Source organism: Eulemur rufifrons, chromosome 16, assembly GCF_041146395.1.
Source record: "Eulemur rufifrons isolate Redbay chromosome 16, OSU_ERuf_1, whole genome shotgun sequence".
NCBI classification, from domain to species: domain Eukaryota; kingdom Metazoa; phylum Chordata; class Mammalia; order Primates; family Lemuridae; genus Eulemur; species Eulemur rufifrons.
In genome coordinates, this window is record NC_090998.1 from 1,340,694 (window position 1) to 1,355,343 (window position 14,650).

Consider the following 14,650-nt stretch of genomic DNA (forward strand, 5'->3'; position numbering starts at 1 on the left):
CCCACCTCTGCCTCCCGTTTGTAAATTTTTTATGGAATTATACAACATGTTTTTAATTCATCTAGAAAAGAAAATGTACTAAAGATAACCAATCAAATTTTGACAAATTGGTAGAGAGAAAAGATAGCATGTCCTACTGGATGGATATGAAAATATACTGTAAGATATAGTAATTTTTAAAATACCACAGTGTGACTGAAATAGAGAAGAAATAGAATAAATCAGAAGAGCATGCCACTTTTTATGTTCCCAGGCAGGGGACTGAATGGATACGCCTAAATATTAATAGTGATTGTCACTAAAACCGGGATTACAGATGATTTTTCTTTTTTTTTTTCATACTTTGTTCTTCAGATTATTTACAGTGAACATTTTAAAATCATACAATTTGAGCAAGTTTATTTTTAATGTTTTAAAACTTCAGATTTTAATATTTTATTAGTGTAACATATATTGCTGTTTGATTTTATACCTACTGTACCCTTAATTTTCTGAATTGCTTACTCTCCAGAGTGAATTCTCAAAAAATGTTCAATATATTATTCATTTATTCAGGGCTTAAATTAACCAACCACACAGAATCACCAATCCAGTGCTCATTTTTGGTAAAGATAGAGAAAAGGCAATGGGACAATAATCCTCTTCTGGCATAGGGTTGAGGACAAGGATTTCAGAACTTTGTTTCTTTTCTTATTTTATTTTTTAATTATTATGAGTACATATAGTTGTATATCTTACCTTTTGCTTATTTTCACAATCTAAATTGTTTGTTAATAGTATAAAGACAAGCTATTGAATATTATATCTGTGGCTTCTGTCTAATCACTTTACTGAACTCTGTAATAAATTGTATTTTTTCAGTTGATTCTCTTGAATTTGCTAGATCTATAATCATTCTATTTCCAAATAATGATAACTTTTTCTTCCAATATTTATTGTCTGTATGTTATATAACATCCAAAATAATGGAATAGTTGTTTAAAAGGATCAGTAAACTCGTATAATAGTAACATAGGAAGATGGGTCTTATGTATCATAAAGTGAAAAAATAAACTCACAGAGTCCTATGTGTAGTATAATCCAGTCTTTATTTAAAAATATAAAAATAAACACAGCATGAAGTGCTTGGTTGTGGCATATTGCCTGTCCCCCCAAAATTCCTGTATCAGTTTACGTGCCTGTCTTAGCTGGCACAGGCATAACCAAATGCCATAGACTGGGTGGCTTGACCTTTCTCATAGTCTGGGAGCTGTGAGGCCGGGAAGTCCAAGATCAAGGTGCTGGCCAGTTCAGTTCCTGCTGAGGGCTCTCTGCCTGCCTTGCAGAGGCCGCCGCCTTTCTGGCTTATCATACGACAAAGAAGTAAAGCTCACTCTTTCTTCCTTGTCTTACAAAGCCACAGTCCTACCAGATTAGGGTCCCACCCTTGGAATCTCATTTAATCTTAATTACCTCCTGAATACCCTGTCTCCAGATACAATGACATTGGGGGTTAGGGCTTCTACATATGAATTTTGGAGGGGACACAATTCAGTCTATAGCAGTGTTTAAACTCTTCCCAATATCCTCAGAAATCCTGTTTAATTTATTTTTTTGCAGACAGGATTAGTTTTATCCTTTCCTAAGAAATTGTTAAAGTACTTTACAGTGTGTCATGGAAATGTTACCTGAATTTAACCTTATGAATAACTTTTTCTTAGACACAAAACCGAATGAAGCTAATGGCTGACAACTATGAGGATGACCACTTCAAATCTTCCCATTCCAATCAAACAAATCATAAGCCCTCCCCAGACCAGGTAAGACTGTTCTTAAATGTTTTACTTAAAAAAAAAAAAAAAAAAAAAGTGCACTTATATTTTGATGTATTTTTTATATGCATGTTGCAAATTCTGGGATATAAGTTAGAAGAACACAAAATAGCTATTAATAAGTCAGTTTCTGAAAACGCCTTCATTCCTTTTTTTTTTTTTCAATACAGACTCAGTTTCTGTACCGAAAGTTGATGATTCTGAATATTTTAAGAGCAAATACTAGAAATACTTGAGAATGGTAAAGAATCCTTGAATTAGGTTGAGAAAAAAATTTAACCTTCTCAGAGATACATGCTAATTTGTAACTATGTGGCCTTTCTTTTTTAAAGAAATAGTACCTTATTAGAAGAAAAAAAAAAAAAACCTTTCTTGCCAGCTGAGTGAGGCACAACTCAGTGTAGAGGTTACTTCTGTTTAATTGCAAATTATTAAACCTGTGCTCATCACCTCTTAAAAGGGAAGATTTAAAGGGAGTTTCTTCACTCCCTTTTCTTGTAGATCCCTCCAGCATGTCATTCTCAAGGAAAAGTGTTGCTTTCAACTTATCATCAATGCAAAAGAGACATATTCCATTCTAGTTTTTTGGAAGAAGGGAAGTCTCCCAAGATCTTGAAAGTGATGGATGGGGAGAGTGTTGAACAGATTACCTCATATCCCATTGCCAAAAATCAGATTTCAATATCTCCATCACACCCAGTCTTAAAATACATAGCTAAGGGAAAAAAATAATAGATAATTATATCCATATGACTAAAGAGTCAAGGAAAACTTCCCCACTAAACATCTCCACTAAATAACAGCTGTGGCATTGTCTAAGGAGCAGTAGCAGAAATAGTACAGATAAAAGCAGCAATGATATTCAGATTGCTATTATTTCTGAGATTCAGGAGGTATAGTCCTAGTATGATGATATTTACTAAGCCAGTTGAGGCAAGCCTTATATTTTAGAGGGAAAAAAGCATCAGTCTTCAATGTAGGCAAAAGGGAGAGTTGTCTGCCTGGTGTCAGCAGTCTTTCCCTACCAAGAAGTCACTTTGCTTTCTCCACCTGCTTCCTGATACCTGCAATTAAACTTATGCCAGTGTCTATTAGGTACATGTTAGATCCATTCCTGGAAATAGGATTTGATAATAGATAGAGGGAATTGGATGCTTTGGGTAGGAGGAAGCAAACAGAGGTGGAGAAAAAGGTAAAACATAAAAGCTTCCAACTTGATAATTTTGTCTAGATTCAGCCCTGAGATAGTGATGGCATCTTGGAAAGGCAGGAGGAATAGAAGTGTAATGACAAACTACAGTTGTTCCTCCGTATCTGGGGGGGACTGGTTCTAGGACACTTCTGCCCCATGCAGATACCAAAATCCAAAGATGTTCAAGTCCGTTATATAAGATGGTGTAGCATTTTCATATAACCTACATGCATCATCCGCTATACCTCAAATCGTTTCTAGATTACTTATGATACCTAATACAGTATAAATGCTTCGTAATTTTTGTTTGTTTGTTTGTTTTCCCCAAATATTTTCAATCCTTGGTTGTTTGAATCCGCGGATGTGGAACCCATGGATATGGAGGACCAACTATAATTACTAATTTTGATAGTCTAGAAAATTAGAAACTAACATAAAAAGAGTCAAGAAATTCTCTTCTACTACATCGTGCTTATGTGTCTGTTTTAAATACTAACCAACTCTTTTTCGTTCCCATGCTGCTCTGGGTGTGGCCCCTGTCACCTCTCTCCCCTAGGACGAGGAGGAGGGTATATGGGCATAGCCAGTCAGAGGCTCTTAGTTCAGCCATTTTGTTCAGAACGGTGAGAAACATCTTTCCTTAACTGTAGACATGGTCTTTGTTTTCATTTTTCTTTTTACACAATCACTCTCACATCTCATTTCTCTGTAATTTGTGAAATCCTTGGTGTGCTTCTGTATTTTCATTTTCACATGATTCTGTGTGTGTTGCTGTGCTTCTGGCTTAGTGCAATTTGGATTTTGTGGCTTTTTTGTTGTGTGTTAATAGTCACTCTTATAATTTCTTTTTATATATATTTTGGGAGAACTTCCAGGGCATATAACTAAATTTCTTCAGTTATGATTTTATTACCTTATGGAGGGTGATTTTACAGTGTCCTGGGAAGGCTTATAGTGACTTACATCAAACTGGCAGTAGAAAATTGATCAAATACTCTGCCATTTGCCTAGGTTTGAGATATTATTTTTTATGATAATTCACTGTGAATACATGGTCTTTAAAAAAAACTTACACTCTGAACTAAAACCTCCTTTTATTTCTATCTATAGAATGTCCGGAATTCTCAGGGTCAGTACCAAGGACATCCTTAGGGCCTTGACGGTCCTCTCAAACTGTCCCTCCCAAAATGGGAGGAACAAAGAAGTAAAGCAAGACTTTTTTTCAGAATTCGGTCTAAGAATTCTTTTCCTTCTCTTTTCATGGATTGTTGCTGTGTTAAGCAGTTGCCAGGACACTGTCTAGATTCTCCCTTGGAGGCCAATTGGCTGGAAAATATAGTCCAGCTATGTCAGTATGCCTCTTTGATCTGATGCCCTTGAGGTTTGACTAAGGAAATCCCTTTCTTAGAAAAAGCAATAATTATGATTAATAAGTTCACACATATTGGTGGCCTTGCACTCCTTGGATTCACCGCCCATGCTTATTGGTGATCTCACTCTTTTGGAGTCACTTCTCCCTGAAATGTCTCTGTCTTGGTGTTAAACTGCTTAAAATGAGGAGGACATGTGTAGACCTCGTACTGTCGAGCACAGCCAGGAAGGATGGAGAGGTAAGTTATGGAAAGGGGCCATACGTACTGCACAGTGGACACCTTCCAGACGGCGTTATCCTGAGGGTGAGAAGGAAAGTGAAATGCACAGCATCCCAGAAAGCCCTTTGGGTTGAAATGCTGTATGTCAGAGAGCGCTAAAGCTGACAAAATCAGTGTGCTAATTCTGTCTGTACTCCTCAGGGCAGACACATGTCACCAGAAGGCACGTGGGGGTCACACGGCCGTTGGTTCTGCCTTGTCTGCTTTGGCGGAACATAGGAGCCTCCTGGCTGGCCGCAGCAGGGGCACCTCCCGCGAATACAGGAACAGGGCTGTATTTCGGTTGCAAACGCTTTTTCTAGCCAGTCTGAAGAAACATGTTAATGTTCTGGGAAACAGGCCTGTAGTTAACTTCACCAGGAAACTAAAAAATGAACAAACCATGCCATAGACTTATTCCTGAAGTCTCCATTTTCTATTCTCTTCTACCATAATAACTGCTATCAAGAGTTCAAATGCTGTTGATTTTGGTTTTTCCAATTATTGTACTATTGTGCTCATGGCACTAAAATATTAACTGCCATCGGTTTAACACCATACAGATGCAGTTAGCTGGCCACACTGAAGTTTCTTTTTTTCTGTTATTTTTTTATTTTCTTTTGTGGCACCTTCAGGAGTTTTGGAACATAACTGAAGTTCCTATGATACGGTGTTTCAAACTTTCTAAAATGTGCTACAAACATCATTATATAAAGGATTTTACCTGAAGAAATGCATGAGTGACCCCTAAAACACTGCAGAAATTTTGACTGATTGTCCAGTTTCCTTGACTTGTTTCCTTGCTAATTCTACAGAGAACAGATCTTCTTAACAAAATTTCAAGCTTTTGGAATTGATAATTTACCTTACCAAACTTAAGAACATAATGTTTTGCATCTGAACATATTATAGGACACCAGTATAGACTGGCAAAGTATGGGCCTTCGTACACATGGGCAGCATGGGGGTGGAGAGAGACTCTCAGCAGTGCCGGCCAACAGGGCTTGGTTCAGGCCTTCCCAGGAGAGGTGGCAGACCCGTGGCTGAGAGTGTCGGCTTTAGAGCAGAATGCCTCTGTCCAAATGCTAGTGCCGCCCTTCTCACCCTGTGACTTTGGACAAGGTATGTCATCTCTCTGTACCTGATTTCTTCGTCTCTAAGATGGAGGTGTTGTGAGGATTAGATGAGTGGGAGCCACACACACTTTAGCCGGACTACATAGACTCCCCCACCTCCGCTCTGACCTTGGGAAGGTAGCTCACACTCTCTGGACCCCAGTTTCTTTATCTGTAAAAGTAGGTTTACTAATAGTGCCTATTTCCTAGGGTTGTTAGGTAGATGAATAAGTTAATCTACGTAAACTGCTTTGAACAGCTCCTTACACCAGCAAATACTGTGCGTGCTGTTACAGTTTTTGTTTTTCCTGTTGTGATCCTTCACTTAGATCCATCACCAGGAAACAGTTAAATTTTCAATAAATGTTAGTTACTACTATAATTAATATCATATCCAGTGCCCTCATTTTATAGGTAAGGATGCAAACAAACATTTGAAAGTTGTGACTTACGTTCCCCAGGCATTTCTTCTGGAAAGAGGGACCCGTAGCTGCCAAGAGATAGTCAAGACGTATTGATGGTGCCAACTCCCTCTTCACCCCAAGTGCTATCTGCTGCATCTTGAGGAATTTTTCTTTTCATAAAATTCAAGGTGAATTGAATTTTTGCAGAAATTCCCTATAAAAAGACATTTAGTTAGTGAGATTTTCTTTGAAAAAATTAGCTGTCAAGCAGCCCTCCTAACACACACAGGCTGGAACAAGGGCTACCTGCACTTGGAAAACATGACAGCGTCCTTCTCTCTCCTCTCTGCCTGTGCAGAAAATCCATTGGAAATGTGAATCTGTTTTCTCTCTCGCATTTCCTTTTGCTCTTTTCAGACATTTGTGTTAGATGTTTTAAGTCCAATAACTAAATAGAATTTGAGCATGATTTGATAATGGTTCTATGACTACTCAGTAAATCACTTGAATAAATTTCTATATTATAATATGTTTAAATTGCATTGCTATCAAGTCTTATTAAATGGCTGTCTTAGCTCAGGCTACCATTATACAGTAAATACCATAGACTAGGTGCCTTAAACAATAGGCATGTATTTCTCACAGTTCTAGAGGATGAACGTCTGAGATCAGGGTGCCAGCATGATCAGGTTCTTGGTGAGGGCCCTCCTACTGGTGCCCAGGCAGCTGTCTTCTCGCTGTGTCTTCACATGGCAGAGAGAGGAAGCAAGCTCTCTCATGTCTCCTCTTGTAAAGGCACTAATTCCATCATGCGGGCTCCACTCCCATGACCTAGTAACCCTCACAAAGGCCCCATCTCCAAAGACCCTCCCACTGGAGAATAGGGGTTTTAACGTATGAATCTGGGGGAGGAGGGACACAAACATTCAGTCCATAGCAGTGGCATTGCTGCTAATTCATAGAACCTCAGACAGTCATGCAAGTCTGACAAAGTCTCAGCCAAACCAACAGGGAGCTCCAGAGGACGGATTGCCTGCCCTTGTTAACTTATGCATGCCACTCTCTATCCCTTTGCTTTAATTTTTCTTCTTTCTTCTTTTTCTTCCTCTTCCCTTACACTAGAATATAGGCCCCATGAGGACAAGGACTTTAATATGTTTACTTTTGTATTCCTGCCATCTAGAACAATGCCTGGTATATAGTAGGTCCTTGATAAAAATATATATTTATATTTTTTAATTTTTATTAACTTCTACATTCATGAAATCCAGGGAAGAAAAAGTTTACATTGAAACCAAGAGCATAGAATTGGCTGTTTAGTTTTAATATCTGCATTTCTAGTACAAGAAATGGAAGTTTAGAAAATGGAGATAGGAAAAGTACATAGAAACAAAAGAACTTTAGACAAACTTTGAAAATTTAAAGGAAAATCATAATGAAGTCATAAAGTCTAGCTCCTAGAACTTCCTGATAAGTAAAACGGAGTTGAGAGTATAATTCGGAAATGTTTTCTATTTGCTAACTGAGCATCCTTTGGTTAGAAACCTTTCTTCTAGTAACCTGTGGTTCATAGCCATCAAGAAGAGCAGCCCTGTGTTCTTTCTGGACTTCATCCTGGGAAAGCAATTTGTGGGAACTGGTGCCATTCCCCTCGGGTAAAGGATTACTTACCCCGTGGGGCTTAGAAATGGTCTTGGTATTAGAACATTCCACTGACTAAAGTCTGGAAATGAGTTGCATGCCTGTTAGATCAGCACTATAGCATCCCAAAACAGGATTCGGACCAGAATGTTATAGGACTTTTCTTCCCCCCCCGCCCCCAGCATGTTACGAGGGTACAAATATTTAGGTGACATATATTCCCTTTGCACCACCCAAATCAGAGCTTCAAGCGTATCCATCCCCTACATAGTGGGCACCGCACACATGAGGTGTGAATATACCCTCCCTTCCTCCCCACTCCCACCTGCCCAACACCTGATGAATGTTACTACTGTATGTGCACTTAAGTGTTGATCAGTTAATACTGATTTGATGGTGAGTACATGTGGTGCTTGTTTTTCCATTCTTGGGATACTTCACTTAGTAGAACGGGCTCCAGCTCTATCCAGGATAATAGAAGAGGTGCTAGTGCACCATTGGTTTTTGTGGTTGAGTAGAACTCCATGGTATACATATACCACATTTTATTAATCCACTCATGTATTGATGGGCACTTGGGTTGTTTCCACATCTGTGCAATGGTGAACTGTGCTGCTATAAACATTCTAGTGCAGATGTCTTTTTTTCCTTGGGGTAGATGCCCAGTAATGAGATTGCTGGATCAAATGGTAGTTCTACTTGTAGCTCTTTGAGGTATCTCTATATTACCTTCCACAGAGGTTGTCCTAGTTTGCAGTCCCACCAGCAGTGTATGAGTGTTCCTATCTCTCCACATCCATGCCAACATTTTTTGTTTTGGGACATTTTGATGAAGGCCATTCTCACTGGAGATAAGTGATATTTCATTGTGGTTTTGATTTGCATTTCCCTGATGATTAGCGATGTTGAACATTTTTTCATATGTTTGTTGGTCATTAGTCTATATTCTTTTGAAAAGTTTCTGTTCATGTCCTTTGCTAACTTTTTGATGGGGTTGTTTGATTTTTTTCTTGCTAATTGTCCTGAATTCTATATAGATTCTAGTTATCAGCCCTTTATTGGATGTGTACCATGCAAATATTTCCTCTCATTCTGTAGGTTGTCTGTTTGCTCTCATGATAGTTTCCATGGCTGTGCAGAAGCCTTTTCATTTGATAGGTCCCATTTATTTATTTTTGTTGTTGCTGTGATTGCCTTCGGAGTCTTCTTTATAAATTTTTTCCCTAGGCCAATGTCTCTAAGAGTTTTTCCAACATTTTCTTCTAGAATTCTTAGTTTCATGCCTTAGGTTTAAGTCTGTTATCCACCGTGAGTTGATTTTTGTGAGAGGTGAGAGGTGTGCTTCCCGTTTCAGTCTTCTACATGTGGCTATCCAGTTTTCCTAGCACCATTTATTCTTTTCCCCAGCATATGTTTTTCTCTGTTTTGGCAGAGATTGGATGGCTACATGAGGATGGTTTTATATCTGGGTTCTCAGTTCTGTTCCATCGGTCTATGTCTCTGTTCTTGTGCCAGTACCATGCTGTTTTAGTTATGATAGCCTTGTGGTATAGCTTACAGTCTGGTAAATTGATGCCTTCCAATTTGTTCTTTTTGCTTAAGATTGCTTTTGCTATATGAGGTCTTCTCTGATTTCATACGAAGCATAGAATTATTTTTTTCTAGATCTATAAAAAATGATGTTGGTATTTTCATAGGGAATGCATTCAATCTGTAGATCACTTTGGGTAGTATAGACATTTTAACAATGTTGATTCTGCTGACCCATGAGCATGGTATGGTTTTCCCCTGTTTACATCCTCTGCTATTTCCTTCCTCTGCTATTTCCTTCCTCACTGGTTCGTAGTTCTTCCTGTAGAGGTCCTTTACCTCCCTAGTTAAATGTATTCCTAGGTATTTTGTTTTCTTTGTTGCTATTGTTAAGGGTATTGGGTCTTTGATTTGGTTCTCAGTTTGACTGTTGTTGGCATACAGGAATGCTACTGATTTCTGTACATTGATTTTGTAATCTGAGACTTTGCTGAATTTGTTTATCAATTCCAGTAGTCTCGTGGCAGAATCTTTGGGGTTTTCTAGATATAAGATCATATCCTTAGCAAAGAGTGATAGTTTGACCTCTTCTGCCCCCATTTGGATGCCCTTGATTTCCTTCTCTTGTCTGATTGCTCGGGCTAGGACTTCCAGCACTATGTCAAATAGGAGCAGTGATAGAGAGCAAACTTGTCTGGTTCCAGTTCTAAGCGGGAATGCTTTCAGTTTTTACCCCATTAAGTATGATGTTGGCTATGGTTAGTCATATATGGCTTTTATCATTTTTAGGTAAGTCCTGTCCATGCCTATTTTGTTAAGCTTTCTTATGATAAAAGGGTGCTGAATTTTGTTGAATGCTTTTACTACGTCTATTGAGAGGATCATATGGTCTTTGTTTCTGCTTCTATTTATGTGGTAAATCACATTTATAGATTTGCATATGCTGAACATCCCTGCATCTCTGGGATAAACCCCACTTGGTCGTGATGGATTATTTTTTCAATGAGCAACTGAATTTGGTTTGCTAGGATTTTGTTGAGAATTTTTGTATCTATATTCATAAGGGATATTGGTCTGTAGTTTTCTTTTTTTGTTGCATCCTTTCCTGTTTTTTGGTATCAGGGTGATGTTGGCTTCCTAAAATGTGTTGGGGAGGATTCCTTCCTTCTCGATGTTGTGAAATAATTTCTGCAGGATGGGCACCAGATCTTCTTTGTAAGTCTGGTAAAATTGGGGTGTGAAGCCATCTGGTTTGGAACTTTCTTTTTAGGAAGGTTTTTTTTTTTTTTTTTTTTTTTTGCTGCTTCAATTTCAGTACTTGATACTGGTCTGTTGAAAAATTCTATTTCTTCCTGATTGAGCCTAGGGAGGCTGTGTGTCTCTAAGAATTTGTCCTTTTCCTCCACATTTCAAAGTTTATGTGCACAGAAGTTTTTATAGTATTCATAGGTGATATTTTCTATTTCCTTGGTATCATTGGTAATTTCTTCTTTTTCATTCCTGATTGAGCATTTAGAGTCCTTTCTTTTCTGCCTCTCATTAATCTAGCAAGAGGTGTGTCAATTTTGTTTATTTTTTCAAAGAACCAATTTTTTGTTTTATTACTCTTCCATATAGTTTTTTTGTTATCAATTTCATTTAGTTCAGCTCTGATCTTTGTTATTTCCTTTCTTCTGCTGGGTTTGGGGTTGGTTTGCTCATCTCTTTCCAGTTCTTTGAGATGATTTATTAGATTGTTGATTTGTGACTTTTCTGTCTTTTGCCCATAGGCATTTATGAATGTAAATTTTCCTCTCAGGACTGCTTTAGCTTTGTCCCACAGATTTGGATAACTTGTGTCTCCTTTATCATTTAGTTCAAAGAATCTTTTGATTTCCGTCTTAATTTCCTCCTTAACACAATAATCGTTCAGCAGAAGGTTGTTTAATTTCCGTGACTTCGTGTAGAAATGAAAGTTTCTGTTGGAATTGATTTCTAATTTTATTCCCCTGTGGTCTGAGAAGATGCATGGTATAATTTCTATTATTTTTTAAAATTTATTGAGACATGCTCTGTGGCCTAGGATATGGTCAATCTTAGAGAATGTCCCATCAGCTGATGAGAAGAACATATATTCAGTGGATTTGGGGTAGGATGTTCTGTAAATGTCAGGTCCATTTGTTCTAGAGTTCTGTTTAAATACATTGTTTCTTTGTTTATTTTCTCTTTGGAGGGTCTATCCTGGTCTATCAGAGGGGTGTTGAAGTCCCTGGCTACTGTGGTGTTGCTGTTCATCATTTTGTTTAGATCAAGTAGGATTTGCTTTATGCATCTGGGTGCACCTGAGGAAGGTGCATAAATATTTAGAATTGTTATGTCTTCTTATTGAATTGTACCCTTCACTGTCATATAGTGACCATCTTTGTCTTTCATTACCTTTGTTGATTTGAAGACTAAGTTATTTGAAATCAGAACTGCTCTGCCACCTGTTTTTGGCTTCCGTTTGCATGGAATAGTGTTTTCTATCCCTTCACCTTGAGTCTGAATGCATCCTTGTAGGTTAGATGTGTTTCCTGAAAACAGAAGATGCTTGGATTTTGTATATTTATCCGTTTGGCCAGCCTGTGTCTCTTTAGTGGGCAATTCAAGCCATTCACATTTATTGAAAGAATTGATAAGTGGGGTAGCTTTCTGTTCATCCTGTTGAGTTGAACTTTGTTGCTTTGTTTTCTCTCTTGAGCCATTGTGGCATGGCATCCAAAGCCTTTAGCTTTTGGATGATTTTACCCTGGTGAGTGTTTATTCTGCTGATCCGTGTGTAACACTGTTTTAAGTACTTCCTGGAGGCCAAGTCTTGTCTTGGTGAATTCCCTCAGTCCTTGCTTGTCTGAGAAGGCCGTTATTTCTCCTTCATATAAGAAATTTAGTTTTGTAGGGTACAAGAGTCTAGGCTGGGCATTATTCTGTTTGAGAAGAGTGAGAATGGGGCCCCAGTCTCTTCTGGCCTGTAAGGTCTCAGTTGAGAAGTCTGCAGTTAGTCTGATGTGTTTTCCTTTGTACGTAACCTGCTTCTTTCACCTTACAGTGCACAGGAGGGCCTCTTTCATGTTTATTTTGGCCAGTCTGATGATTATGTGTTGTGGTGTCTTCCTGTTTGCAATGGATCTCCCAGGAATCCTTTGATCGTCTAGTCGCTGGATATCTAGATTTTTAGCAAGGCCACAGAAATCTTCCTCCATTATATCATGCAATAGTTTATCTAACCCTTATGTATTTTCTTCATCACCCTCAGGGATGCCTTTAATTGTCATGTTAGGCTTAGGCCTCTTCACCTAATCTCACATTTCTTGCAGGCTTTGCTCTTTTCTCTTATTTCTCTGCACTATCTTTGCAAGTGACTTATTTAATTGAAAGGTGTTATCTTCAATCCCTGAGATTCTTTCTTCTGTTTGATCTGCCCTGTTCTTGAGGCTTTCCACTGTGTTTTATAGTTCCTTGAATAAATTCTTCATTCCCAGAAGTTCTGTTTGATTTTTCTTTAATATTTCAATTTCTTTAGTGAATTTTTCTTCCAAGTCCTGGAGGTTTTTTTTTGTGTGTGTGGGTATCCATTTTTCTCTTGCAGATCATTGCGTTTTCTTACAATCCATGTTCAAAATTCTTCTGTCATTTTAGTGTTCTGAATTTCATTGATATCCATTGCTAGAGAGCTGGTGTTCCCCTTTGGGGGTGTGCTTTCAGTTTGATCCTTCATACTTTCCGAATTTCAGAGTTCTTTTGTGGATTCCTTCCCATCTGGATCAGCTGTTATTTCTTACCTGTAGATTTCCATTTGAATAATGACACACCCAGTTTAGTCCCTGAGCCAGTAGGTGGTGTTTGTGGGTGTGATTCAAACACACCCTGTATGATGAGTCAGTAAATGCAGTAAAAGAGTGTGCAAATTCACCTCCCTGTCAGTAGATGGTGCTTGCTGGGAGGTGCAAGCTGCAGTGTTGTTTTTGGGTCCTGTAACCAGCTCTCCTTCCTCTGGAGAGGCACTCTAATGCCCCAGGTGGTGGGTCCTGCCCTGGGACTTCAGGTGAGTCTTTATTCTCCTCATAGCACGGGCAGGTGGGGGAGTGGGGCTGGGTCAGGCGGCATTGGGTGAGCCTGCCCTGCTCCACAAATGCTGTTAGCAGGGGTCAAAGGTCTGTTCTTTGCTTCTGGGCAAAGCAGCCAGGGAGGGGCTGAAACGGCCCCACTCAGCCAAAAAGTCTGGGTGTGCGGTGGGGCTGTCTCAGACCTGCAGTCTGGAGCAGGCCTCGCCCCTTTCCACCCTCCCCTATTCCGCAGTTTCTCTCCAGCCTCTGCCTGCAGGTAGGACCTCAAGCCATTGGATCTCCCCAGACTGTGATGGGAGCTGGGAGGTTCCCTGCCCAGGATTGCAGCCTGAGCTGGGAACGTGGCTCTCCAGTGGGAGAAGGGTTGCCCCCCAAACACACTGATCTGCCCCTGAAGGCACACGCACCTCAGTAGACTAGTTCACAAATATCCCTTCTGTGCCCCTGGATAGTGCGATGGAGACCTGGGTGTGTGGGATCTGGCCTGCAGGCCTGTCCCCCAGGCCCTAGCAATCAATCCCTGACCCTGCCAGGGAGAAGAGTGCTGGTCTCAAGTCACTCACATGGTGCCCAAGCTGGATCAATGTCTCTCCGCCTGGAGATTTGCCCTGCTCTGTTGGAGTCCCCAGGCAAGCAGCACCTGGGAGGGCCAGTAGTTGGGGAGCTCAGAGTCTTAGTACCCCTCAGGGCCCCAAAAGGAAAGGTGCCATTCCACGCAGATGCCTCTGGGTGGTCGCTAAATTGTCTCTCTCGGCAGCCGTGGGGACGTGGGGGAGAGAATGAGGCAATATGGTGCCTGCCAATGGCTCAGGTCTGCAGTCCGGGAGGTGCCCGAGGGCTCTGGGAGCCTTCCTGTCCACAAGAGGCTCACAGCTCGCTGGTGGCAGCCGTCTCTGGGCTGGTGTCAGCAGGCCTCTCCAGCAGCTCAGGAGCCCACCGACAGTCTGAGATGCAAGGGCGGGGAAATTTAACAGGCCCTTGTCACTGGTCTCCACGCCTCTCAGAGTTTAGACCCTGCTGATGCCTTTCTCCTTCTGGTTCTGCTCCACAACCTCTTCCCGTGGAGTCTCCTGTAGTTTCAGGCACCCTTCCTTCTGACCCTTACCCGATCTATGTTGGTCTGCCTGTTTGTTTTTTTCACTTTTATCTACAATCTATCTTTCTTGCAGAGACACTCTGGCTGGTGGTTTTTCTCGTCCACCATCTTGCCTCTACCCTGACTTTTCTTTTTTAATTAGAGATGA

The 14,650-nt window shown here is 40.1% G+C and overlaps 1 protein-coding gene across 3 annotated transcripts in view; it reads left to right on the top strand.

Annotated features, from left to right (window-relative positions):
- Positions 1-14,650, top strand: part of ERC1 (ELKS/RAB6-interacting/CAST family member 1) — a 486,201-nt gene that overhangs the window by 391,702 nt on the left and 79,849 nt on the right. For all 3 annotated transcript variants that reach the window (XM_069491669.1, XM_069491670.1, XM_069491671.1), the window contains one exon: positions 1,701-1,799. In XM_069491669.1, the coding sequence (XP_069347770.1) occupies positions 1,701-1,799 (99 nt within the window). The remainder of the gene's footprint in view (positions 1-1,700; positions 1,800-14,650) is intronic.